Source organism: Hypomesus transpacificus, chromosome 6 (genome assembly GCF_021917145.1).
Source record: "Hypomesus transpacificus isolate Combined female chromosome 6, fHypTra1, whole genome shotgun sequence".
In the NCBI taxonomy this organism is placed as follows: domain Eukaryota; kingdom Metazoa; phylum Chordata; class Actinopteri; order Osmeriformes; family Osmeridae; genus Hypomesus; species Hypomesus transpacificus.
In genome coordinates this window covers 12351798-12376482 of record NC_061065.1, presented here as the reverse complement: position 1 = coordinate 12376482, position 24685 = coordinate 12351798, and the positions used below count along the sequence as shown (strand labels likewise).

Below are 24685 nucleotides of genomic sequence, written 5' to 3'. Positions count from 1 at the left end.
CTAGTAACTTTTAATTACATACTAGTAACTATTATTTAGTTACTAGTAACTTTTACAATTGTTACTAGTACCATTATTATTCTTACTAGTAAGAATTGCATTTTTTACTCGTCGTTGCTTATGACGGGTAAAAATTACTACTTGATAGTAAAATTTAAAATGTTACTAGTAAAATGGGAATAGATACTAGGAAGAATTGGATTAGTTACTGGTAACTAAAAAATAGGTACTAGTATCTAATGAAATGTTACAAGTAAACAGGAATAGATACTAGTAACTATTGGAATAGATAATAGTTGGAAACAAATAGTAGATATCTGTAAAGAAGAGCCCCATAGAATACAATTGTAAAATTGTGCAATTTGTTGCTAGTAAAACGGGAATAGATACTAGTAACTATTGGATTAGTTACTAGTAACTAAAGAATAGGTAATAGTGTCTAATAAAAGGTTACTACTGTAGTAAAACAGGAATAGATACTAGTAAGAATTGGATTAGTTACTAGTAACAAAAAAATAGGTAGTATCTAATGAAAAGTTACTAGTAAAACGGGAATAGATACTAGTAACTAATCCAATAGTTACTAGTAACTAAAGAATAAGTACTAGTAACTTCAAAATAGTGACTAGTACGTTTTTAGGAATAAAATGTTAAAACCGCAGACATAATAACGGCTTGCCATAAACGTTACTAATTTGCCTTCAGAATAAGAGCATGAGTTGATCTGTACAGAGTCATCATTCCGTGGGAATTCGGTAGCAGCAAGATATACTTTTTAACTAAAATGTTTTTCATAAAAGTTATCCGGACCACCTTGAATAGCAACAATTTTCAAGCATAAATGTATAAAAATCAAGGTGGAAACAATTTGCAACGGTGTCTAAAACTACTTTTCTGGTGGGGATTTTGATATTTTGTACCTGCCAACGATTAAAATGTCAAACCTTTATTTTGAAAGATTTTAATCAAGTGAACCGGAATTGAAATCCATCCAATCGTTTTTAAGGAGCGGTAGATTTGAAATTTATTTACAGACCTCCGTGAAAAAGCCAGTCAAAGTAAGAAATATATTTTTCATAGAAGTAGTGTATTCACTAGTTCTATATTTACAGGGAAACGGTAAGTGGTTATTTTTATCCAAGCAAAAGTTGTTCTAGCTGGACGTTATGCACTGGCAGTACTGTGATGATTGCATGTCGTTTGAGTCGTCTGCAGTGCTGTCTGCTGACAAACTGGTTAACCTAGCTGTATAGTATGCTACGTATTTGTATAGTAGCTTGACAAGTTTTGCAAGCACTCTCTGGATTAATTTATCTAGACTACAGTACTTGACATTACGTTGTTTCCACGATTTTTAGTAAACAGTAAATGTCAGTGTTCGTGGTAGCCCAGCTAGCTAACTAACGCTACATGGCTCTAACAAAATGTGAATGTATACATTTTCTAGCTAGCTAGAACTAGCTCTACCTTGCTAGGTTGTTAATGTACCAATCAGCCGTATAGGGACTACCAGCTTAATGTTTTACTTAATGGTTACTTATTGGCTTTCCAAGTGTGCTAATTGTAACTCTTATGTGATTTATTACTGTTACAGCAATGGCAGAGGGTGGGGCAGAATGGGAATTCTACAAAGAAAACATGCTGCCATCAGGAGAAGGACGGGGTGTCACTGCACTACAAGAAGAAGCCAGGCATGCAGCTACAAAACAGAGGCAGTATGTTAAGACATTTATGTTATTCACAGTTTGCTACCATAGAGACCTCAAGCAACCCGACCATCCATGGATTGTAGTTTAACTATATTGTATACATATTACTTTACATTTAGTCATTTAGCAGACGCTTTGAGGCAAGTAGGGTGAAGTGCCTTGCTCAAGGACACAACTTCATTTTGCACAGTCAGGAATCGAACATGCAACCTTAAACTTACTAGCAAGTAAACAAGCTGAATCATGGTTATGTAGCCTAAGATTGGAGTTAAAACCTACAGGAAGATGATCTCTAGGAAAAGATTAAGCCAGCTCTGCTGTAGATTAAAGCGTAGTTGTTATGTGATTGTTGTTAACATTGCATTTTCTGCCTCAGGGCATTTGAATGGGAACTCTGCATGTACACTGGGGGTGACCCGCTTGATGTATGGGACAGGTGAGAGACCGTGCAAATACAACTCCAGGACCACATACTAAATGCCATTTGATATTTGACAATGTCTGTCTTTGAATGTTATGTTTTAGGTATATAAGATGGACAGCACATGCATACCCTCAGGGAAGTAAAGAGAGCAATCTAACAGACCTGCTGGAAAGGGCAGTGCAGTTGTTTGTGGATGACGAGAGATACTCTGACGATTCTCGCTATGTTGACATCTGGCTAAAACTGGTGAGTGGTGACATGGTACATTAAGAATACAAGGATATAACTATTCTCATTGTGTATTGTGACAACTATAGTATTAGGGCTTCTATAGCCAAAAAACATTACAGTCAACATACAGTTATCTATTCATAAATGCAATCTAGGTGGACTGACGCATTTGTAAACTAACGTTTTTGCAGTGTTCCTCAGCCCAATCATTAGCTGGCACGTAAAGCAGAATGACCCAAATTTGCAAGAGCAATGAACTGTTATACTGACCCCCTCCACATCATGTTGTGTGGTGCAGGCACAGAACAGCACAGGGCCAGAGAACACCTACAGCTACATGCAGGCTCAGGGGATTGGGGTTACCCGAGCTGCCTTCTACATAGCCTGGTCTGAGGAGTACGAGAAGCACGGCGACTACCAGAAGGCGGACGTCGTCTTGCAAAATGGGCTGAAGTCGGGTGCCCAGCCCGTTGAGAAACTACGACAGTACCACAAGTACGTGTGTCTATAATGTATCAATATGTCTAATGCTGACACGTGCTTCATATGTCTTCGTTAGTATTCATTCTTTGGCCTAGGTATGGAATTGTGTATTATGTTGAATAAGCAGCTGTGTACAGTATTGATATCATATTATGCATTACCACACTACAATATGTGACCGGTGAAAGACCTGCGTACCATATCAGGGTTCATGTGTTATTTGTCATGGTGGATTTTAGGGGGCTGCAAGACCGGGCATCTTGTCATGCCAAGGAAGGTGTAGCTAAGGGAGCCCAGGAGGAGGAAACGCCACCTAGGTGTCTGGTTGACCTGAGACCCCGGCGAGGGAAAAGGTCTGTTGCCCCCATGAACAGAGGTAAGGCCTTTAGTAGGAGAGCCATTTGAATGGGGCTCATAGTGGACTTGTCAATGTAAACCAATCTGAAGCGGTAGACTTCACTGTAAAATGAAACATTTAACCAAAAAATACTGTTTTGTCAAGCAACTAGAGATTATGCTGAGTTTGTTTTTCTTTCTGTGATAGGCCAGTCTGGAGGACTTGACAAACAAGACACCCGCAGCAGTCAGAATGCCCCAATGGCAATATTTGATGAGAACCAGGTGGGTTCCTATGTGGCATTAGCCCCAAAAATGGAACCATAGACGATGCCTCCCTCTTCCAGGGGCTGGAGAACATGAACTTGTGCCTCAGAATTGGATCAATGTCAAAGTTTGGCTCCATGTAGACACACATCTGTTTTAACCAGTGTCTTCTCCTTCCCCTGCTTTTGATATTGTCTAGTATTGTATGTGGTCAATCTGTATTGGCGTGAACATTTTGCTTGGAATTGAGGCATTTTCAGTAGGAAACTTCCCTCTTGATTCCCAGCAGATTGGATGCTCCAGTGTGGAGGCCCCTCCCAGCAAGAACAGTTTCCAGCATTATGTAGAAGGTGACCAGATGCCATCAGTGTAAGTAGTCTGGAATTGTATGTGTTTGACACTAGTAAGCACTGAATTTTGAAGATTGATCAGGATCATTTGATCGAAGATGTTTATCGCCTCTTCATCTCTAACTGCCGCAAAAACAATGGAACTTTGGCTTCAGAGATGGCTTCTGGACCTCACAACATCTGCCAGAGCCGCCATTTCACCTTCTCATCCTCCTCTCCCGATTGGCTGCAGGGCTGCGCATAAGAGAGACCCAGAAGTGAACATGGACCTGTTTACATTGCGGCCCGCTAAGGAGGAGTCCGCCCTGGAGTGCCAGCCCAAGCAACAGACGCAGTCGCAAGTGGCGGGAGGAGCCAAGGAGCAGAGCATGTACTGCAAGGAGCTGATCCACAGCGGCGTGATCGAGTTGAGCTTTGAGGAGCTGCGTGCCCAGCGCTACTACAAGTGCATAAGTCGAGGCCTTGACGGTAGACATTAAACACAGGGAATATGCTATACGGTTCAAAACTACAGACTGAAGAAGCTGTGCCGTGCCTGATGTCTTGTCTTGTCATTGTTTAGAGTCGCAAAGTAATTTGGGAATGTAAGCAATTCTTACAGTTGCACATGATGTTAAAGATGTCTTAAACCGGTGGTCCTTCATCCTGGTTCTCACGGACCCTCCTGCCCTGCATGTTTTAGTTATTTCGTTCTTCCAACACACCTGATTCAAATGACATATTTTCCTAAAGATGCTGAAAATGGAAGCCTGTTCAAATGTACAGTTTGAGAATTGTTAGTTTCCTAACACCCAATAAGAGCTTTGGTATTGTTGTCCATCCACCCGTTTCCAAACAATAGAAAAATTCCACCACCTGAGCAAAGTGGAGGAGGACCTGAAGCAGAAGATTGAAGCAAAGCAGAGGGACCTTCAACTTAGGAAGTCTCAACACGCACAGCATCCACAGGCAAGTGGCCCAGGCTTCTCAGAAACGCTTCACTGCACACATCTAACGGCGGTACACACGTTTACAATTACTGGCAAAACACGTCCAGACTCTTTTTACTTTTGAAAGTTGCTACTCCTTAGTAACTTTCACTTTTTCTCGGTTGGTCAGGATGTCACTATCGAGGAGGAGAGTTCCCATACGCCAGCTGCAGAGCCGGGATCAGGTTCATCTACTCAACAGCCTTTCCAAATCTTTGTGGATTCTCCATCTGGCTCATCTGGGTATGAGGTTTATGCTAATTTGAGTAATTCAGACTATTTTATGTGCATTTGAAAAAGGTTTGAATAACAGAATATGCATGGGAAATGCATAAGACATGTCTGTTTCTTAATAATCACACAGTTTTGCATGTACAAGATGAGTATGATTTATTCCAGTTTTTACATTTTACAGGAACTCTAATTTATGTCAAAATGCTGCTCCCACAGGTATGTGCTTTTTTAAACAGTGTGTGTATAAAATGATCCCCTCCATAGATATTTTTGTCTAAAATGACAGTGACTATACTAATTTGTATCTTTGCAAAGTTTGTCACTAGATGGGGAAAGTTTAACCGTTCAGTTTGGATCTTTGCCTTTTCATTTTTAGATGATGTTTTCTATCCGCTTGGAGAAAATGCTATGAGTATAAGGATTCAGTACCCCCGTAGTAAGGGTAAAACTGTAAAATACACACACACACTTACACTTTGGCAAGCCTTGAACATTTAGCCTTGTGCAGTTGATGTTCCACTCATTAATGACTTGTATATTTTCTTCTGATAGATGGCAAAGTACCTCTGAATGAACAGGCCCAGATGTCAAAGGTTAGTGCTTGTTTTTGGTAGTGAACTAATGGAAACATGTAATCGGTTGTTACAGTACATAGTGTGTGTGTGTGTGTTTTCCTCAACTGAAATGGAAATGGCTGAATACAAAAAAGAAACTATTCCACAATGTACAAAGCCTCACCAACACCTTTTTTTCCAATCGCAGAGCTTTCCGGAGAAAACGGAGACCCTGACTGACGAGGCCATCGTGTACGGCCACAACAACAAGACCCTGTGTGCCAGCCCCGATGACACAAACGACTTTGCACTGGCCAACAAAATGGCATCCACCCCCTACACCGGCACACTGGGACATAGAATGAGTTTGCCAAACACTGGCAGTCTGACGAAGGACATCCGTGACACGGCCGTAAATGTGGGGACTCCTCAACCTGAAGTAGACAGCAGGAAGACGTTAAGGTATACTTCGCTGTGCACTCAACGAGTACTGTTTAAATCCACTTTAGGAAAAACTTGCCGAAGTATATTTGATTGTGCTTATGTTGCACATTGATATTGACTTTCAGTCCACCATACTACTTGCACAAACTGTTCTCGGGCCTGAATTCTGTTTTGTAGCCCCATCCAGGAAGCTGCCCTTGAGGCGTCCATGGTGTCTTCCAAAGCCTGTGCCTCTTTGCTGGGTGTCCAGTCAGAAGGGAAGGCCATGAACCACCTCAGCAGGCTTGAGGAGAGCCAGGCTGACCTGGAGATCATGAACCAGACCGTTATCAGTCAGTGTCTAAGCCATAAAACATCAAAATTTCTTCATAGGATGTGAATATCCTTTTTCGATTATACATACAGTATAACATGTTCAGACTGAACATTGATTTTGTCAGTCCACAGTCCACCAGAAGACCCCTGCAGTTTAAACACGAGGCTTCAGCTGCTTAAGCAGTTTGATCTCAGAGCCTTCCCAAACTACCATTCAGAGCCAGGTGCTCTGCCCATGGTTGAAGAGGATGAGGTGCTCTTCCTCGGTAATTCAACCTCTGAATCACATTTACATGTCGATTAACAGGAATAATCACACCAGTTAGCGTAGATACATTCAAATTATATTGGTGTGTAGTAGTTTAAATAAATTAATTTAGTTTTAATTTGTGTTCTCAGGTATTCTGTATAATGTATTCTTTTCTTTTGAAGGGAATGAGACCTTTTTCGTGTCTTCCAAGATTCTGGAGCGTGATAACTTTTCCATTTACTCTGGACAGTGCGGGGAACACGTAACCATCAAGGTAATATGGGGTTTGACAAGCGGCCTTGACTAACTAAACCCTCTCAAACGAAAGTTCAAAAACTATGCGCGCACACTTTACCATCCAGCTACTTCCCTTCCCAGAGGGAACAACTGATATACATGCTCGTATGCGTTTGTACACGGACAAGTCGACGTCATGTCCTAATGCCCTTTTGATGATGTCACTTTCGCCAGGTGGAGCGAAGCACGGCACCCTGGGATTTCTACATCTCCTCGCGGCTGAGGGAGCGCCTGGCGAAGGAACCCCAGGCGCCCGCCTACGACCCCGGACGGCACTTTTTATTCCAGGACGGCTGCATCACTGTCCACAAGGCCTACGCTCTGCAGGTCAGACGTCGCCATGTCACTCTCTTCTTCCCTCTCCCCCTCATGACTAGACCACAATATTTCCCCATCAAGGTCCATTCAGTGTAGTTGGCGGGGACATTACACGATGAAACTGATCACATGCAAAACTCTAGGGGTAGTATCTGAAATGTCGGAACCAAGGTCATATTGAGTCCTAAAAAGTATTTAGGGACTTTGAGGTGTCTCTAAGAATTCAGAATTCCTCATTTCACTGTTCTGAAACTAGGTCAAGTGAGCCCTCAAGTGCTTGACTGCTGTTAATCAGAACCAGATTTTTTTTAAATGCCGTTTGGGAGCCATTCCGTGGTGTCACTGAATGATCTCTTCCGACATAGATGTCAGAGCTGTGGTCCAACGAGCGCTGCTTGGCGTCGCTGGCCATGGGGCTGGTGGAGCTGGTCAGACGCATGCACTCAAGCAGCCTGGTCCACGGAGTCCTCAGCCCAGACACACTGCTCTTCAGCCTGAGGTACGCACACACACACACACACACACATACACACCAGTTGTATCATGTAGCATCACCTAGGAACACATCTCGTGACTATCTTGGAGTAATTCAGTCACACTCCACATGCTCTCTTTGTCCTCCTGTTTCCTATATGTGGAGTGGACTGATTTGACTCATCACTAGATTCATTAAGTTGCACCCATTCAGACGTCACACTCATGCCTACACGGTAGTCATAGTAATTCACCCAAGTCCACCATCAGTGTGTTCTTGTCATCACACAATGTTTCTATGTCATTATTTCTTTATGTTAACAGTCAGAGTCTGTCTGAAGATGACCATGAGAGTATTGTGGCCTTGGACTTATCCAACTCACTGGACCTGGAGCTACAAAGGGATATCACGACAGTGGAACACCTCCCTGCAGCCCAGGCGTACATCACTCGGGGTCTGCTAGCGCCCTCTGCCAGCCCTTACCAGGTACTGCCTGGTATAGTTTAACAGCAGTCAGAAATGTCGAAATATTCAGTCAGGCATTCAAAAACCGGTAAGAAACAAATACAAAAAAATGTCCTCAACATTTGTCTTTTGGAAGGTGGACCTCGTGGGCATTGCTGAGACCATCTATACTATGCTAACCAAGAAAAGCATGCATCTAGTCAAGGATGGCCCAGAGTACACTGTGGAGGAGTATAGTGAAGCACACCCCAGGTACTGAAAAGTATTCTGTATTTTTATTAAAAATAAATAAAAGCACAACTTAATTTCTATTTTTCAGATGGTAGATTCTACCTTAATAATTTGACTTTGTTCTTTTTTTTTGTAGTGGTCACAGTAAGGCTTTCTGGAGCAAGTTCTTTCACACCATTCTCAACCCTCGAGACAAGCCTTCTGTATCCGTCCTTACTGAGCTGCTTGGAGATATGAAGATGGCTGATTTTGCAGTATCAACCATGTAGACACGTGGCTGTTTGTAATCCATTGTGTATTATAAAGAAGGTATTTCTTTTAGGATGCTGTACGTAGGTCCAGTAGAGGGGGGGGGGGGGGGGGGGGGGGTATAAGGGAGGATATCCACCAGTTGTTGAGTAAAATAACTTTTTCAAGTCTTAATTTTGTAAACGTCTTGCTGTTGGCTGTAATGTATTTGTACAATAAATAAATATTTACTGTATATATTACAATTTGCATTGTTACGGAGGCTTATGGTGCATAGTGACGTCTTGTCAGTGGCATTTGATGAATGTCTCCTGAACTGTTTGTGTCTGCACAGGTGACCATCCATGCAAGCGTCTTACTGTGAAGTTAATATGTAATGAGAAATATGGTTCATTTGCAAGTCAAATATTCCCTCATTAGAATAGTGAGATGATTGTGGGGGGGGGGGGGGGGATAAACAAGCCATGTAACATTCTTTTGAGGGTGAGTCTCTCCTTACCTTACCTCTCTTATCGTGAGGACTGCACACTGGTAGATCATGGACAAGTGAGCTATGGGGTGTGAGTCAAATCATTTAACTGGTCACATTCGTCAAACTACTTTTACATCTAAAGTAGGTACATTTCATCCCATGACTAGACAAGTTAAAAGCAGGAATAAGGCATGACAAATTATTTTGGAATATGTGGTATACTACTTTTTGTTACTTTTTTACGAGTGCTAATTGTTGTGCTTTGTTTGGCTCTACATTGACATTGAGCTGAAACTACATGCTTCTGTAAACTGGTATAATTTGCTTCAATCGCCATGCAGCTGTTGGACAAGGGATTACTCATGGCTTGTGGGCAATTTGCACACGTATACTTAGTCTGGATATACCTTCAGTGAGTCAGCCAACAGCTCAAATACACTTGCCTGGACGTATCCTTCCTGAGCAGATTATTTTCTCTGTAGCCCTACGCCAGACCTACGCCGGATTCTCCGGCCTTTTGGAAGTGAGTTTGTAGACTCAGGCTCGATTTTAGAGACGTCGGCGTGCTTTGGGCTTCGCTGTTTTCAGGAGTCATTTTTATGACGCAGATGCAGCATGTCAGCTACATGTACAAGCTGTGCCTGGCACTAAAGCATCCAGCTTCTCGGAACCTAACGTTAAGTCGTGGATATTGAAACACATATAGGAGAATGAAGACGTTAAAGGTTGGGACAGATTTTATTCCCTGTTGTAAAGTTCTTTTTTTTCACTTCCCCCTCAAATGAAGTCTGACCCTCAAAATTCTTAGTTTACAAGTTTTTCCTTCTTTAAGAAAAAGCAGACTACTACCTACTGTTAGCCCTGTTGGCTAAAATGTAGACGGTGGCTGTGACTCAGTGTCTGTGTCCCTACTTCTGTACAGTATGAGACACAATGTGTCACACATCCTACACCACTAGGTGTCCATGGGATAGGACATTACTTATTTTGCAGGAGTACATGCCCTGATGTTGAATACAAAAATCCCTTCTACTTTGTAAAGGTTGTAAAATAAAGGCTTTTTGCATGTAAGTTTGACAGGTTTCTCTAGAATATTACTATCTTCTGGTATCGCAGGTTGTAGGGTAATTACAGTCCTCCTATAACTACAACATTTTCCAGACTGTCTAGTAAAAGAAAGAAGGATGAAGGCCATCTCAAGGAGCTGCAAACACAACCTTTCAGCTCACCAATGGACGTTGGTGACAAAAGCGGTTGCCCCTAGCAACAGGGAAACCCCAGTGTTATCACTGAATGTGCGATTACTGCCGGGTGGCTCAAACGCTGCGAAAGTCCAATGACCAAAACTACAGGTAGTTGTTCATAATGTTTTATTTTTTTATCACCACTGTCTCTTTGCCATGACCTCCAGTTTCTGTGGTACATGTTAAAAGGTGACTAAGCTGTGGCCAATCATCTGTCAGGGAAAACTCCAGTCCTTCACAGGTGAGTGGGTGGCGGGGGTGAGAATGGGGGAAGTGCAGGTAAACAACCTGGCTATAACACTCTTTTGGGTCTGTGTCATTTTTTCTATAACCTCAGCTGTTCAGACTGAAACAAGTTGCTGCTGCTCCTTAAACAAGCTTTCTTTCAAAGCTCAACACTAATCAGGCATGCTTGCATAACTGCCAGTGTTGTTCAACCTTCCAGCCTAGGCAATGCCGTACAAACGCCAAGTCAGCCATGGTTCTGATGAGTCACCACCCGTAGAGAGTCGTTTAAAACAGCCGTGTGCTTCAGCCCCCGAGGGTAAAGACGCGCTCAACCCTTCGAGACAAGCGGGGGCCTGCACCGTGTGGACGCAAAGCTAACTTCCCCCCCTCAGGCTGAGTGTGTGTTGGGGTGGGGGAAGAAAGTTCTCCCTCAAAAAGGAAGACATAATATTACACTCAACTGAATTCAATGTAACATTCCCATTTGCCCACTTTAAGTTATCTTCATCTCTGTCACTCCCTCCAGAAAGAGGGTGGGACAAGAGAAGGCAGGGGAAGGGAAGGGTGGCGTGAGAAAGGAGCAGTGAAGAAAAAAAAGGAAGCTACGCTCCACTGACAAAAGGGCTAGGTGAAGAGGGGGAGGAGAGATACGGGGATAGAGTAGTCAGCAGCAACCATGTGGCAAACGGTGACCGATTAAGGAGAGGAAAGATAGAACCACAGAACACCTGGAGTAGGGACAGGTCTACGCCATGCATGAACACAGGCGCTCCCACCTGACGCTGTCCGTTCCCTCTACCTGTGTTTCTCGTTAAAACGACTAAACAGTCAGGTGAGTGAATGGCTGACTGGAAGGTATAAGACCTGCCTGAGACCTGTTCTGAAGTTCTAGCTGATTCAGCTTCTTTGCAGCAATTCTTAACTAAAGAATCGTTCAAAACTAATGAATAGATGACCCCGGTTTTGCTATTATACTTTCAAATGCTATAACACTGCAATAGGATCGCGCAAACACGTTGTCCTATTGTTAGTAAGACGTATAGTTAGAAAGGAGTCCAAGACTTGGTTATTGAGAGATTGGACTCCTGAAGCTATCTATGCTGCCATTTGTGTACAAGGTAGATAAACACAACGTCTAAGTAGTTAAGTGTTGAAATGACTAAATGTGTAATCACACTTCTAATGAAAGACATTTCACTGAGACTGATGAATATACAATAAACCAATGTTGAGCTTTGTAACTGTGTTCAGTGTCTGTGTTGAATAACTATACAATAGGTAAATTGATCCATTTCAATAGGGTTTTAGAATGTATCTATTTCCACTGCTGGAACAACAAAGACCAACTGGGCTGTACATAGACATTGTTACAGTATGCTTGATATAGGTTTGAAATAAGCCACAATTGCTGTTATAGGCAGTAGTTAAGATTAAATATGATTGCTATTGTTACCCTTGTTAAGTCTTGATCTATGTGAATAAGCACATTGTTGGAGTGCTTTTAAATTGGGTAAAGACATATGGGACAAACTCTGCCACGTTATTAAAACTTGTTAGGAGGGATCTGATATTGAATCAGATGTAGATGGTAGTTTTGTTAAAAGTCTATGAACTGATGCTCTGTTTAGTGCAATTATTGGTATGCAGCAAGCAGATTACAATTGTATTAATGGATTTAAAGTTTTTAGGATAAAGCATCCCGTGGTATGTTAAACTATACCTATAGTATGTTACCATGTTGTTATATTTTTACATTGTTATGTTGTCTTCTTTTTTTCTGCCAGGCAAAGTTTCTCCTTGGCCGTTGAATTGGAGAAGCTTTATTTTGTATAATGAGGCATCCGGAGATGTCTGGTCATGTAGCTGTTGGGATTACTCTCCTGGTATGCACTAGTCACACCCACTAAAATTTCAACAGGAAAGCATGGAATAGACAGCCTCACGTCCTTATTAAAGTAAGTGAAAAAACATTCCAAATATATAGTTATTTAGTGTTGTTTTTTTTTTCATTTGCATTTGTTCCTATTTTGGTCTCCACTCTGCATTTGAAAGTGACCTTTGCAACGTGGAACTTTCTAGTCAACAACAAAGTTGGCTCACATGACATCTTCTAACCCGTCAAAACTGAATTGGTGAGAACGAGGACATCAGAAACAATTTTTTTCTCTCACTGTTTGGTCCAACAGTATGATGAGACACAATTGTGTAAGACTGCTCGAGATCCAGGTGTGTCATCAGATATAAACTTGTCAATTCTTGACAACCTTTGTATGTGAAAGCTCTGACACTACCAACCAGGTGTTGGCCTTACACCTGGCACTCGATTGAATCACGTGGATCTCTCAGAAAACCATGTTAGAAAAGTTTAATGAAAAAAGTATACAGTATAAATGGTTTTAAAAGAAATAGGCTAGTGTTTAACGGTGTGTGCCTGTACAGGTATGCCACAGCATTCAACAGGTGCTGCAGTACAGTTTGGTGGCATGGTAGTTACAATATGATATTATTTGGTCATAGAAAATGATTTGTCCACGAATTGACAGAAATACTCACATTTGACAAAACATACATGGAGTATTAAGACATGGCATGTCCAGGAAAGACTGTGTTTAACTCTCCGAAGGTGTTGTGCATTATTCAAAAAGTATGCAAACAGGAAAATGCTAAAAATACCAAAGTCTGACAAAAGCCACTTTGGAGAGCACACACAAAACAGTACCATGGTGAGAACGTTCTCTACTCCATCCTGTTTCACTTTTGCTAAAGTGGAACTGTGTCAACGAGCCGTCTAAAGGAATGCAACCCACCGCTGCCCCGGGAGCTATCCAGTCTAGCAAATGAGGAAGGGACACTTCTGGATGTAATCCAAACACAAAGAATAAGGAGATGAGACGCCCCAGTTGATCTGTTATCCAACCTGTTTGGTCGGTGGGACACCCCCCTATGAGAGAGGGCGTGCTTTCTATCACACAGGTATCACTCCCTAGTGAGTTGATAAATTACTCATATTTCTTGGAGGATGCTTACTGGAATGCCTCCACCCATCCCAGGAGCGGCGCAATGTTGTCACTGGAGTCACCTCAGTGTAGTCGAGGAATAAGGAAAAATGGTTGTTAGACTGAGTACAGCAAGTCTTTCTTGCTAACTCACTAGCAAGCATTCATCCTTTCTTTGTAATTCTAGGGTGTATATTACTTAATGCAAGTAGTGAATTGTGCAAAGTAATGAAAACCTTTCTGATTCATGAAATATACAGCTATGGTAGCCAAGTACCCCAATTGTGTACATAGAGTGGTGTCAATTGCAGCAATCAAATATGCAACTCTTTCTTTTTTGTATTATTAACTTAAATGTATAGATACATACAGATACAGCCATTTAGAAGACATTGTTAAGCTACTATCACAAAGAGTAATCACCCTTGATCTCTAGCTACAGTTTACACACATCTCTTTATCATTAAGAGCAAGGGAAGTGATCTCTACACACAGCTCATGAGTGACATGATTATAGATCCCATTGCTTGTCGCTCTATATCCTCAACCACTCCTCCAAACCAAACAGTGGAACGGGAGAGAGCGAGAGAGCGAGAGAGAGAGAGAGAGAAATAAAGAGAGAAAGATTGGTAGTAGAGAATAATAAAGCCATGAAGAGAGATAGACTGGTAGATGAGAATCCGTTTTTCGTTCCTACTCTCCATGGTTTCCCTTTGCTTCCAGGTTCAGACAGACAGAAGGAGGGGGAGAGACAGACCAACAGGCAGACGGCAGAGAGCTTGATTCTACAGGCCTGTACGGTACTGAGGAACTTGGAAAGGGACAGAGGTTGACAAGCCCTCAAAACACAGGTAAGATAGTAAAGTGTACTTTCTAACACAGGTAAGATAGCCTGTTTCTCAGGCCTATAATGTTCTCCTGATTATACTGTTGTGTCACTTGTTTTAGAAGTGTTCGACCTGACTGAAAAGAGTAGGCTTTGATAGCTCAAACGGTTTCTACAGACTTTGAATCTTTACATTTTTCCAATATTTGTCTTTAGAGCTATGGAAATATTGCTATGGGATCTTATCACTTACCTTAGTGTGGACTGCGTGCTAGAGGGTCATTTATGTTAAATTAGCTTGTCACTTGACCTGGACCTAGAAACGGTTTACTGTAGTTAAAGAAGAGGGATACAGATAGGCATATCTATGGGCCTACAATCAGTGTCGGAATACCCCCTTATTGCATTTCAAAAACAGAAAAGGAATCGGGCTATCAATCATAAGGTTGCCGGTTCGATTCCTGGCCGGGCGAAAATGACTTTGTGTCCTTGGGCAAGGCATTTCACCCTTCTTGCCTCGGGGAATGTCCCTGTAATTACTGTAAGTCGCTCTGGATAAGAGCGTCTGCTAAATGAGTAAATGTAAAATGTATCTGTACATCCCCAATTATAGTTTCTGACGTAGTCAATCCTTGGTAATATTCTGATGTTTTCGTAAGCTTTATCCTCAATTTAAACATACAGGATGCTCATCCACACCCAATCAATAAGCCTATGCATATATGCAATTTTAATGTAAATATACTGTAAGTACTTTGGAACTACTTATATGTACCTCTGTACTGTGCATAGTTGGAGAATAATCACATTTAATGACGCATGTTCACTTCAAAACAATATTTAAATCGACAACAATCTCCTAACCCCCAAAAATCTAGAATAACTTGATCTTCACAGTGGTACACTGTACAGTACGTAGTGTGTATATAATATAAAGTTTAATTTTGATTAACTGTGTCTTATCTTAATACCCCTCTTTTCACTGTGTACTTTCCATCCTTGGGTAAATGTCAATTGGCCTACTTTGGCTTGGCACTGAGACCGAAGAAGGATTGCCCAGTCCTAGCACATGCCTGTGCATCATGCAATTTACTGGCCAGCAAAACACGCTACCCAAGTGTGTCTAAACAGAAAACTTGTGTATACTGTATCATTTTATGGGTATATGTGTGTGTTATCATGTGAGGCCAAGAATACGTGGGTATGTGCATGTGTTGGCAAAACACAATTGTCCAGGGCTCAGTATAAAAAACTGCTTATACAAAACCCATATCATACATGGCTGCTTCCTTAGAAGTTAGAATGTATTTGCCTATTGACTTGACTAAACCAATAGCAACGCTTTTCCATGGAGCTAATGGGGTGGATATTAGAAAAAGGATATTATCCACCTTTTGGGATATATAAATATTTGTTTGTAAAATGATGGATGGTTACAACAACCATTGCTGTTTTCAACCACATAGATATTTAAATATGTTGAGCATTCAGGGTAGTTTAGCTTATCTTGTTACCATTTCCTGAACACCTTCCCAATCAGCTGACCCTGAACACACTAACACAGCATAACTTCGTTCAGAAAGTGGAGCACTTTCCTGTGAGTCTTTGCAATGTTTATGAGGGCAAAAAGCGACCGTAGAAAATACCATGCTCCGCAGTACTCATGCTCAGGCACATATGCTCACAGTGAGTGAGAATATGTTTAGCTTCAAGGCACTTTTACTATTGTAATTAGTAAAGGGTGACACTGCACCCCCAGTACATTTTTGTCCAAGTTAAGGTTAGGATTTGGGTGGGGGAGGCCGATTCCAAAATTGTGCCTGAGGGTATCTTCTAATCCACCAGGAAGCGGTTTTACACTTGACAGGTGGAATGACAAGGAGGAGGGATTAGGCCACACAACAGCAGACAGTGCCAGGGAATTACGGGAGGCCTGACAGGAGCAGTGTTAGGCAAGCATGCAGCTCGTCTGGGCTGTTGGGTTTGTCCCTGGGGAGGAGCTGGAGAGGGGAGGAGCCAGAGTGGGTGGGAATGAAGGAGGTCATACAGGTGACTTCTTTTCAAAACACCCTCAGAAGGAAGTAACTGGAAAATCATGTTGAGTCGTACTGAGAACCAGTACAGTCTAGATTGTGCTGTGTGTGTGCCTGCTGTATGTGAATGCGATTCTGTTTGTAAGCGTGTTTGTAATTGCATGTGTGTGTGTTTGACACTTGCATGCGTCTTTGTGCGTGGTTTAAAACAGTCCCACCATGGCACTGAAGGAGAGACTTGCCTCCTGTTTTAACAGCGGTCCATCTCACCTACCCCAGGCCTTCCCCTTTGGCTCTGCCGGCTGTCTCGGAATGTTTCGGCGCAAGAAGAAGAGGAGGCCTGAGATCTCGGCGCCACGGGATTTCGAACACCGCGTCCACACGTCTTTCGACACGGCCAAGGGCTGCTTCGTGGGGCTGCCACCTCAGTGGCAGAGTGTCATAGAAACCCTGAGAAGGCCCAAACCAGTGGTGGACCCCTCTCGGATCACCAATGTGGAGCTTCGGCCTAAGAAGGTACAGTAGAAGCTGCATCCTCATCATCATCCTCCAATACAATAGGAGCATGTGACCTCCATCCACAGGTTGGCCTGTCAGGGGCTTGTAAAGGAAGAATTCGAGTGGCACTGTGTAGATCTGAATAGTCAAGGGATATGGTTTTAATACAATTTATTAGACTATACAATTACATAAACAAAGCTTTGCTGATCAATCACAGCGAAGGAGGTGTGCCATCCACACAGGTCGTTCGCAGGAGTGATGATCAGCCAGCACTCATGCACTGCCTTATATAAACTTAAGATCAAATGGCATTCTATATGGTCAATCAATCAATGAAACAAACTCTGTGATTGGCCAACTCAACTTGGTGACAGTTTGAAACAATACATCTCCCTAGCGATTGTTTCACTGTTCTTTGATGTCACAGCTCTCCCCAGAGCAGTAGATAATAAAGCCACAGGGGTTGACCAGTCAAATGGTCAACTGTCCTTTGTGTGACCATCTTCAAACAATACTTTTAATTAACACAAACAATGAAACAGGACACAGTCCTTCTAGCCAAAGTTCAGAGCAACTGTCTCATTGACCCCTTACAGTAACCAGAGGACAGAAGGCCATATAAAATGCTTCACCCATCCCCCAGGGCAAGCTGCCCACAGAGCCATCAGCACCTCACATTCCTTTGAACTCAACTTAATTACCTTCCCTTCCTGTCTCTTACCAATGAACATAGAAGATTATAGATTTCATACACATACATCTATGCATATGACCAACATTTCCATTACAGGCTAAATCCGTGAAGGAAGTTCACTACATACTGTAATGGTTCAGTAGTATTAGATGGTAAGACTTTTTACGACAGAAAAGGATTAAACTACGGGGTTTGAAACATGCTGTTTTGTTTGCACGACACGGATATGTAAATACATGAGAATGTCGACACAAGAACAATTCAGGACTCAGGCGCACACGGCTGCCCTCGGAAGCTTTTATGATAAGTTATCGAGTGGGAAATTGTATTCTTGTAGTGAAATGGTGCTTGATTGTTCTCCTGGTCAAAACCACTTTCACGTCATTCAGTTGTGGAGAAATGAAATGACAACAGCAACAGCAGGAAGACTGAGGGCAAGACAGCATTGAGGCCAGAAATTTGATTCATTATTATTCTCTTATCACGTACACCCGGGTCTCAAAAAATTGAAATAGATCCAAATAGACATGACATTAGATAAAAAAAATAGAAAATGTTGTTTTCTTTCTCACCGAGCCTTGAAATGCAACCGGAACATTAAGGAACTACGATGGTGAGAGATATACTGGAAGGAAGGAAGTTGATCTGTTTAGTGACATTGCTAACAGTTTAGTGAACTTGAATGGCCAGTCTTGTCCATCACACATGCTTCAGGGGGTTTTCACTTTATGAGCCTGCAACCGCGAAAGGCACCAAAATCTCAGGCATTCCCCTCCTCTTGTGACGATGGATCCCACGCATTATTGTACCCTAGACCTTTGCACATTCTACAGCCGACATCTGACTTACATGCCGTACATACCTACAGATTCTACAATAAGACTACGGGAGTCAATAACCAAAACTCTGCAGTTCGCGCTGCACGATAACAAGCTAATTTCAGACAGTGGATGTTACTGACTAATGTTTTACCTAAGTAAATGCAGAACTTTCGACTTTCTCACAATGATGTGCTCTATTCAACACCAGTCCACAACCTCACTCCTTGTTATTGTTGCTATTTATACTCATTTGTGGGGTGAGCTACGCAATCAGCAATCCCATGTACCCAACAGTGTTGGCTGCACCTGTTTATACAGACTGTTCCACAGATCTATAAGACCTGACCTGGTTTCAAGGGACATGGCATCCATTTGGAAAACAGTTTCAGAGGGGAAAGAAATGTGTGAAAGCCATAAAGCACACTTTATTTTTTGGGGAAACGTGGCAAAATCGGAAAGCTTGCTTTTTTTCTCTTTTTATTATAAACTTTTAAAATCATTAGAGCCGTTTGTAATCAGAAAACCTAACATTTTAATAAGAGAAATATCATTAGTGTGTGTATTTTGACAAAAAGCCTGTCTGGAATGTGACATGTGATGGAGGCTTTTCAATGGTAACTATTACAGCACTCTGTGGTGCATTTAAAACAAGTATGTTTACTGTACATGTAGAAATGTGTTTTTACCCCCGTTCAGGTGCACAAACAAATATTAAATTAGTTACTCTCCTTTTGCTCCGCTTTTTGCTTTTCAATTCAATATGGATGCTTTATTTAGTCAAAATAGAATTTTCATTTCATTTCAGCGTTATTTCAGGCACTTGACCCATATCAAGAGAAAGTTAAAAGAATACAATTTAATACCTATTAAGTGCATCTATGACATTCAATAGAACACTGCAGTTCAGTTCACTCAAAGGCGCAGCTCAGCATGTGCACTGCATTGTTCAGTCATGCCTTGAATCTCATTAGCCACCCCAAAGTGACAGTCAAAAACTGTGGCCCCGAAGCGACAAACTGCAAAGACCCCATTAGGTCATAGTTTATCTCTCTAACTGTCTTTCTGTTCTTTCTCTGCTGTCTGTGGCTTATTAGAAAAGAGAGGTGGGTACTTCAGTATTTTACTAATTGTCAGTTGTGAGTTTTTCTTTGTTCTTTTATAATTTTTTATGTCTATGGTCTGTTACTTGCACTTTGATCCACTGTGACAGCTACAGAGTAGTTAAAAGGCTTGAAATAAAAGGCAAATCTTAAAAATATATGTTTAATTGTTGGGATTCTATTATAATTATCTACACAAAAGGCCTTGGTATAAAAGTATATGGCTGATATACTAGACTAGACTAATGTCTTTCATCTCTCTGCATTCAGACTATGGTGCGGGGGAGTTTCATCGGACATGGAGACTACATAGCTCAGGTCATCGCTGAGATGACCAAAGTTTCCGTCACCAGCTCCAACTCCCTCCGAAGGAGCAGTCCGTCGGCACGGAAACGAGCCCGATCCATGGGCCGCCTGGGCGAGCTCATCGAGGGGGACACGTATGAATACCAGGGACTACAGACCCCCCATAAAGCTGGAGGGAACTCTACCTGCTGGCAGGATAGGGTAAGGCAGGTGCGCAGCGAAAGCGGCAGCCCCAAACTCGTCCCCAAGAAGAGCTCCACCCTGCAGCCCAATGGGGTAATGTCAAGGGCGAAATCATCGTACGAGATGGAAATATCCTCAGTTGGTAATCCAGCGCTACTACCACGGACATCAATCTCAACCACACCAAGAGAAGGCGGGACTACGGCTCATCCGACTACGGACAGGCTGGGAAAACTGACAGGTCAAAAGGACAGGACAGCCAATCAGAGACCATCTTCCTGTGTCTATAACTTGCAGACTGGTAAACAGACTGGGGCGAATGTTAGGGCCAAGCCAGCTGTCAATCATATGCCCGACCTGCTCTCCACATCCAAGGAAATGCCCAGAAGACCTCACTCATCCTATGACCTGAAGGTGAGAGATGGTTTGGTGTTGAGAATACACAATTAAAGTAATTATTCCTATAATACAGGGTCACATATCACAGCAACCTTGGTAACAGTCAAGGAATTTTACTGTGTAGTAACCTGAGAGGTGATTAGGAAGTTAAGAATTTAATCCTAATCCTCAACTGAATCATTTACCTCCCAGGTGAACTCCTTGGGCTTGTCTCCAATGCCCCTACCCAATGGCACCAGCAGCCCAATAGCAGGTCGTGGACGAACAAACAGACCATTGCGCCCCTCTTCCAGCTACACTATTGGCCTGTCCCCCATCATTAACATGGGCCAGGATGCCTCCCAATCCCTCCTACCCAAACAAGATAGCCCTTCCCAGCCTAGGCCTTCACCCACAGGCTCCCCAGCCACCAGCCCTGTCGGAGGATATTCCCCCTCTCTCAGACCAGCCCAGCAGGCCAAACTCAGGCCCGGTCCGGAGCCGGAAACAGCCAAGGTGACCCACGAGCAGTTCAAGGCAGCCCTTCAGATGGTGGTGGACAAAGGTGACCCGCGAATCCTGCTGGAGAACTTTGTGAAGATCGGAGAGGGCTCCACAGGGGTGGTCTGTATCGCCCGGGAGAAGCACAGCGGGCGGCAGGTGGCAGTGAAGATGATGGATCTCAGGAAGCAGCAGCGCAGGGAGCTGCTCTTTAATGAGGTATATGGTCTCTCAACTCAATGACATGAAAGAGTGCAATAGTAAATGTAATTTCTCCAAACTAAATGTGCCCATATTTTTCAAAGAAAATAATATGAAAGCCTATCCAATCCTTTCTTCATAACAATAGAGTTAACTTAGAATTGGTCTCCTAGCTACAGCTTCTCCTCATATATCTGTGTTGGTCTCCCAAAGGTGGTCATTATGAGGGACTACCGTCACCAGAATGTAGTGGAGATGTACAGGAGTGCCCTGGTAGAGGAGGAGCTATGGGTTATCATGGAGTACCTGCAGGGCGGTGCTCTGACCAACATTGTTAGTGAAACCAGGTGAGGCAAAAACACAACATGAATACACTGTGATGTTTTATGTTGTTAATGTTATTTTGGATTACAAAATGTAATTTTATTTAATATCTTGCGTATTATTTTAAAGAAGGCTTAGTGTATTGTGAGGGAGGTTATGCAAACTAAAACAATTTGACAGATTTGAGTACATTGTTAAGTAGTTGGTGTTTGCTATGTTAAGTCTCCTGTTGTTGAGAAATATTATTATACTGCCACAAACAACATAATAACCCTTTAGTCAAAGTGATTTATTTGTCATATGCACAGTATAACACAGGTCATTCTGGGCAATGTAATTTTGATTACAAGGGTTGGCAACAGCCGTAAGTTCTCTGTGACACCATTGTTGTTTTTGCCAAAGGATGAGAAGGGCTGCAAATAATATTCTGCATGTACAGCCAGCTTTCTCATACCCTGCCATAAACTGTCAGAGCTTCTCACCAGATACACATTGTGACAAAGACAGGCTGATCTGTTGCTTATCAGCGTGCACGATGATGTTTCACCAGGTTAAATGAAGAGCAGATAGCCACTGTGTGTGAGGCTGTTCTGCAGGCCCTAGCCTATCTGCACTCCCAAGGGGTCATACACAGAGACATCAAAAGTGACTCCATATTGCTGACGTTGGACGGAAGGGTAACTATTTAAAAAACATGCCGAATTGCACATTCACAATCATTGTAGATATTTACCATTAGAATCTTACCATTCCATGTACAAACATCATCATATTATTTGGTGAATATCAAGCTTTATTTGAATGAAGTACACATTTCCCTCATTGATTGATTCATTTAGTGACGCCCCCACAGCAACTCACTGGTTCTGTAGAAAACATGCAGTAACACAGATCTAAGACGGTGAGTGCCCTTGTCCTCTAATGTTGGTCCCTCTACTCCTTTTTCAGATCAAGCTATCAGACTTTGGATTCTGTGCACAGATCAGCAAAGACATCTCTAAGAGGAAGTCCCTGGTTGGAACCCCCTACTGGATGGCCCCAGAGGTCATCTCAAAGACGCCCTATGGAACTGAGGTAACATCACTCATTATAATACAACAGGGGAGAAACCCCTTTCAGCCCCAAAACACTAAAACAATCTAGAAATATACATGTCTTTGAGTTTTTATGTTATGAAAGTACTGTATTTCCTTTAATTCATTCAACTAAAATATGACTGTGCTCCCGTTAGCTTTCCATACCAATCACCTCACCAACACAGTCACATACTGTACACACTCTCTTCATATTGTTAGAAACACCTCCCTACCCTCAACAATGCCACTCATACTGAGTTTATCAGGTCGTTCTAAAAAGAGTCTATTAGATAGTGTGGTCTGTTGTCCTGTGAGGTATGTGCTTATCTAAGACAGAAGTTTTCTACTCGTGTTGTTATGTTACTCAAGAGAGAAAATATCATGTGTCTTCCATATCCAGCAGACACTCTTTTACATGAGATTTGCATTAAACAAGATTCAAGTATATTGTGTATTGTGGCATTAGCCAGTGTGTGCAAATAGACCATGTATGCAATGCCTGTCAGGTGGACGTGTGGTCCCTGGGCATCATGGTGGTGGAGATGGTGGACGGAGAGCCTCCCTACTTCAGTGACACACCAGTGGCAGCTATGAAGAGATTGAGAGATGAGCCGGCACCAACTGTCAAGAACACACAGAAGGTGACGCACAAACCCAGCCATGGGCTTTAAAGTGTACAGACAAAAAGAGAGATCGTTCTTACTGGATTTTGAACACTGAAACCAAGGATTTCCTCTTCCTTCACAGATTTCTCCTGTGTTGAAGGACTTCCTGAACTGCATGCTAACCAGGGACCCTAAGGAGCGTGCTAGTGCCAGCGACCTGCTGGAACACCCGTTTCTCCTGCAGAGCGGCTCGCCTCGGTGTTTGGTGCCCCTGGTGGAGCAGTACCGCAAACGCATGTCTCGCAGCTGACCGGATGGAGCCGACAACCTACCCAATGACTTCTGAGCCTCTTTTAAGTCCCATAGCCCAGTAAACAAGGATTTAAGAGGAAGCACTTGGGGGGGGAGCCTTCTTTTCTTCACATGGCTTCATAGTACCTTATGCTAATTATACGCTTTTTCCCCATTACTCTAATTCTCTCCTGTCTTCTCTTAATTTCATGAATGTTCATGTTTATTCCACATGTCTGCGGTGTTGTCAGAGGGCAGATTGATAACCATTTAGTGACATTGCACATCTTATTACAGTATATCCAATCCACATGCCTTTCCTTATCTAAACTTTCCTGTATCGCTCATAACATTTCTGTACCAGGCCCTTTGTAAATATGAAAAGTCTATATATTTTTACATTTTAGAGTTCTTCATCAAAAGTATAATGCAAGTTTGCACAATTTAACATTGTGTTACTATTAAATGGCCAACAACATGTAATAACCTTTTGTATGTATGCATATTGTAAATGTGAATGTGAATAAATCAAATGTTATCAACATCTTTCTAGTGATATTTTTGAAGCAAGGTCTTAGTTAATTAATCAGTATTGTTATTGACGTGTTGAACTCGCTACAACATTGTGATCTTATTCTAACACAGTTGTTCACCAGTTAAGGTTTTGCAGGTCAGATCTGACGGTGCAAATAATATGTGTAGTATTTCAAATGTACTTCTTTCAATTAACATGTGACACAGTTGAGTCTTTCAATCAATAGGATCACGAACAGTCAAACATTACATCAGGAAGCATACGAAAAGGAAACAAAGATTCTAGGGGAATGCATAGAAACCTGTTCCTAGGACCATGAGAAAAACCAGAGATTATAAGGACATATTGTAATCACCTACAAGACAGTGTAACAAACAGCCTCTGGTATCAACCTGAGACACCCCTCTGTGAAGCATATTGTGTTGCCTCCTGGTATGACATGTTCGATAGAAATAAATAAAGTTTGATTGTTTCATTTTGGTCAAATTATAATCCATCTATTGTATAATCAAAAATGAATAAGACTATCACTGCTGGGTTGAGTCCAAATTTGCTGGAGCTAATTTAGTAATTGCAGAACAGATAATACATGAAGAATGGCAACCGGTTCAGATTAGATTACATTTGCATCTTATTAAGCAGTGGTAAAGTATCTGCTAGCAGATTAAGAAGTGCCAGACCATTTCAAGTCTTCTCTTCACTTTGGATAAAAGTGTCTGATCTGTGAAAACATTGTCAATTAATTTTTTTTTTTTTTTGCATTTGGACAT

At 42.1% G+C, this 24685-nt stretch overlaps 2 protein-coding genes across 7 annotated transcripts; both read left to right on the top strand.

Annotated features, from left to right (window-relative positions):
- The first annotated feature begins 835 nt into the window (after positions 1-835).
- On the top strand, positions 836-8712 carry LOC124468716 (mitotic checkpoint serine/threonine-protein kinase BUB1 beta-like). Of its 4 annotated transcripts, none has more exons than XM_047021617.1 (23): positions 836-1058; positions 1595-1715; positions 2086-2145; positions 2235-2379; positions 2663-2859; positions 3087-3223; positions 3392-3468; positions 3740-3819; positions 4033-4268; positions 4642-4748; positions 4899-5011; positions 5184-5218; positions 5379-5444; positions 5555-5595; positions 5765-6018; positions 6178-6332; positions 6441-6581; positions 6748-6839; positions 7037-7189; positions 7546-7679; positions 7979-8141; positions 8257-8372; positions 8488-8712. In XM_047021617.1, the coding sequence occupies exons 2-23, from the start codon at positions 1597-1599 to the stop codon at positions 8618-8620; spliced, it is 2754 nt and encodes a 917-aa protein (XP_046877573.1). In that variant the 5' UTR covers positions 836-1058; positions 1595-1596; the 3' UTR covers positions 8621-8712. The 4 variants fall into 4 exon arrangements, with proteins under 4 accessions (XP_046877573.1, XP_046877574.1, XP_046877571.1 ...); XM_047021618.1 differs by having other exon boundaries at positions 3737-3819; positions 5379-5438; XM_047021615.1 differs by having other exon boundaries at positions 3737-3819.
- Positions 8713-11101: 2389 nt separating this feature from the next.
- Positions 11102-23924, top strand: LOC124468717 (serine/threonine-protein kinase PAK 6-like). Of its 3 annotated transcripts, none has more exons than XM_047021620.1 (11): positions 11102-11376; positions 12329-12499; positions 14264-14391; positions 16679-16915; positions 19786-20418; positions 20596-21102; positions 21298-21431; positions 21959-22085; positions 22357-22482; positions 22991-23125; positions 23232-23924. In XM_047021620.1, exons 4-11 carry the CDS (start codon positions 16712-16714, stop codon positions 23397-23399), a joined length of 2034 nt encoding a protein of 677 aa, XP_046877576.1. In that variant the 5' UTR covers positions 11102-11376; positions 12329-12499; positions 14264-14391; positions 16679-16711; the 3' UTR covers positions 23400-23924. The 3 variants fall into 3 exon arrangements, with proteins under 3 accessions (XP_046877576.1, XP_046877577.1, XP_046877575.1); XM_047021621.1 differs by having other exon boundaries at positions 16657-16915; XM_047021619.1 differs by lacking the exons at positions 11102-11376; positions 12329-12499; positions 14264-14391 and having other exon boundaries at positions 14915-16915.
- The last annotated feature ends 761 nt before the right edge of the window (positions 23925-24685 follow it).

Excerpts from the sequence above, each read along its gene's own strand:
- LOC124468716 (XM_047021615.1), top strand. The coding sequence starts at position 1,597 with ATGGCAGAGGGTGGGGCAGAATGGGAATTCTACAAAGAAAACATGCTG. Across the intron at positions 3,469-3,736 it reads CAATATTTGATGAGAACCAG|CAGATTGGATGCTCCAGTGT; the intron begins GTGGGTTCCTAT and ends CTTGATTCCCAG. Across the intron at positions 3,820-4,032 it reads GGTGACCAGATGCCATCAGT|GGCTGCGCATAAGAGAGACC; the intron begins GTAAGTAGTCTG and ends GATTGGCTGCAG.
- LOC124468717 (XM_047021619.1), top strand. The coding sequence starts at position 16,619 with ATGGCACTGAAGGAGAGACTTGCCTCCTGTTTTAACAGCGGTCCATCT. Across the intron at positions 16,916-19,785 it reads TGGAGCTTCGGCCTAAGAAG|ACTATGGTGCGGGGGAGTTT; the intron begins GTACAGTAGAAG and ends CTCTGCATTCAG. Across the intron at positions 22,086-22,356 it reads TGCTGACGTTGGACGGAAGG|ATCAAGCTATCAGACTTTGG; the intron begins GTAACTATTTAA and ends CTCCTTTTTCAG.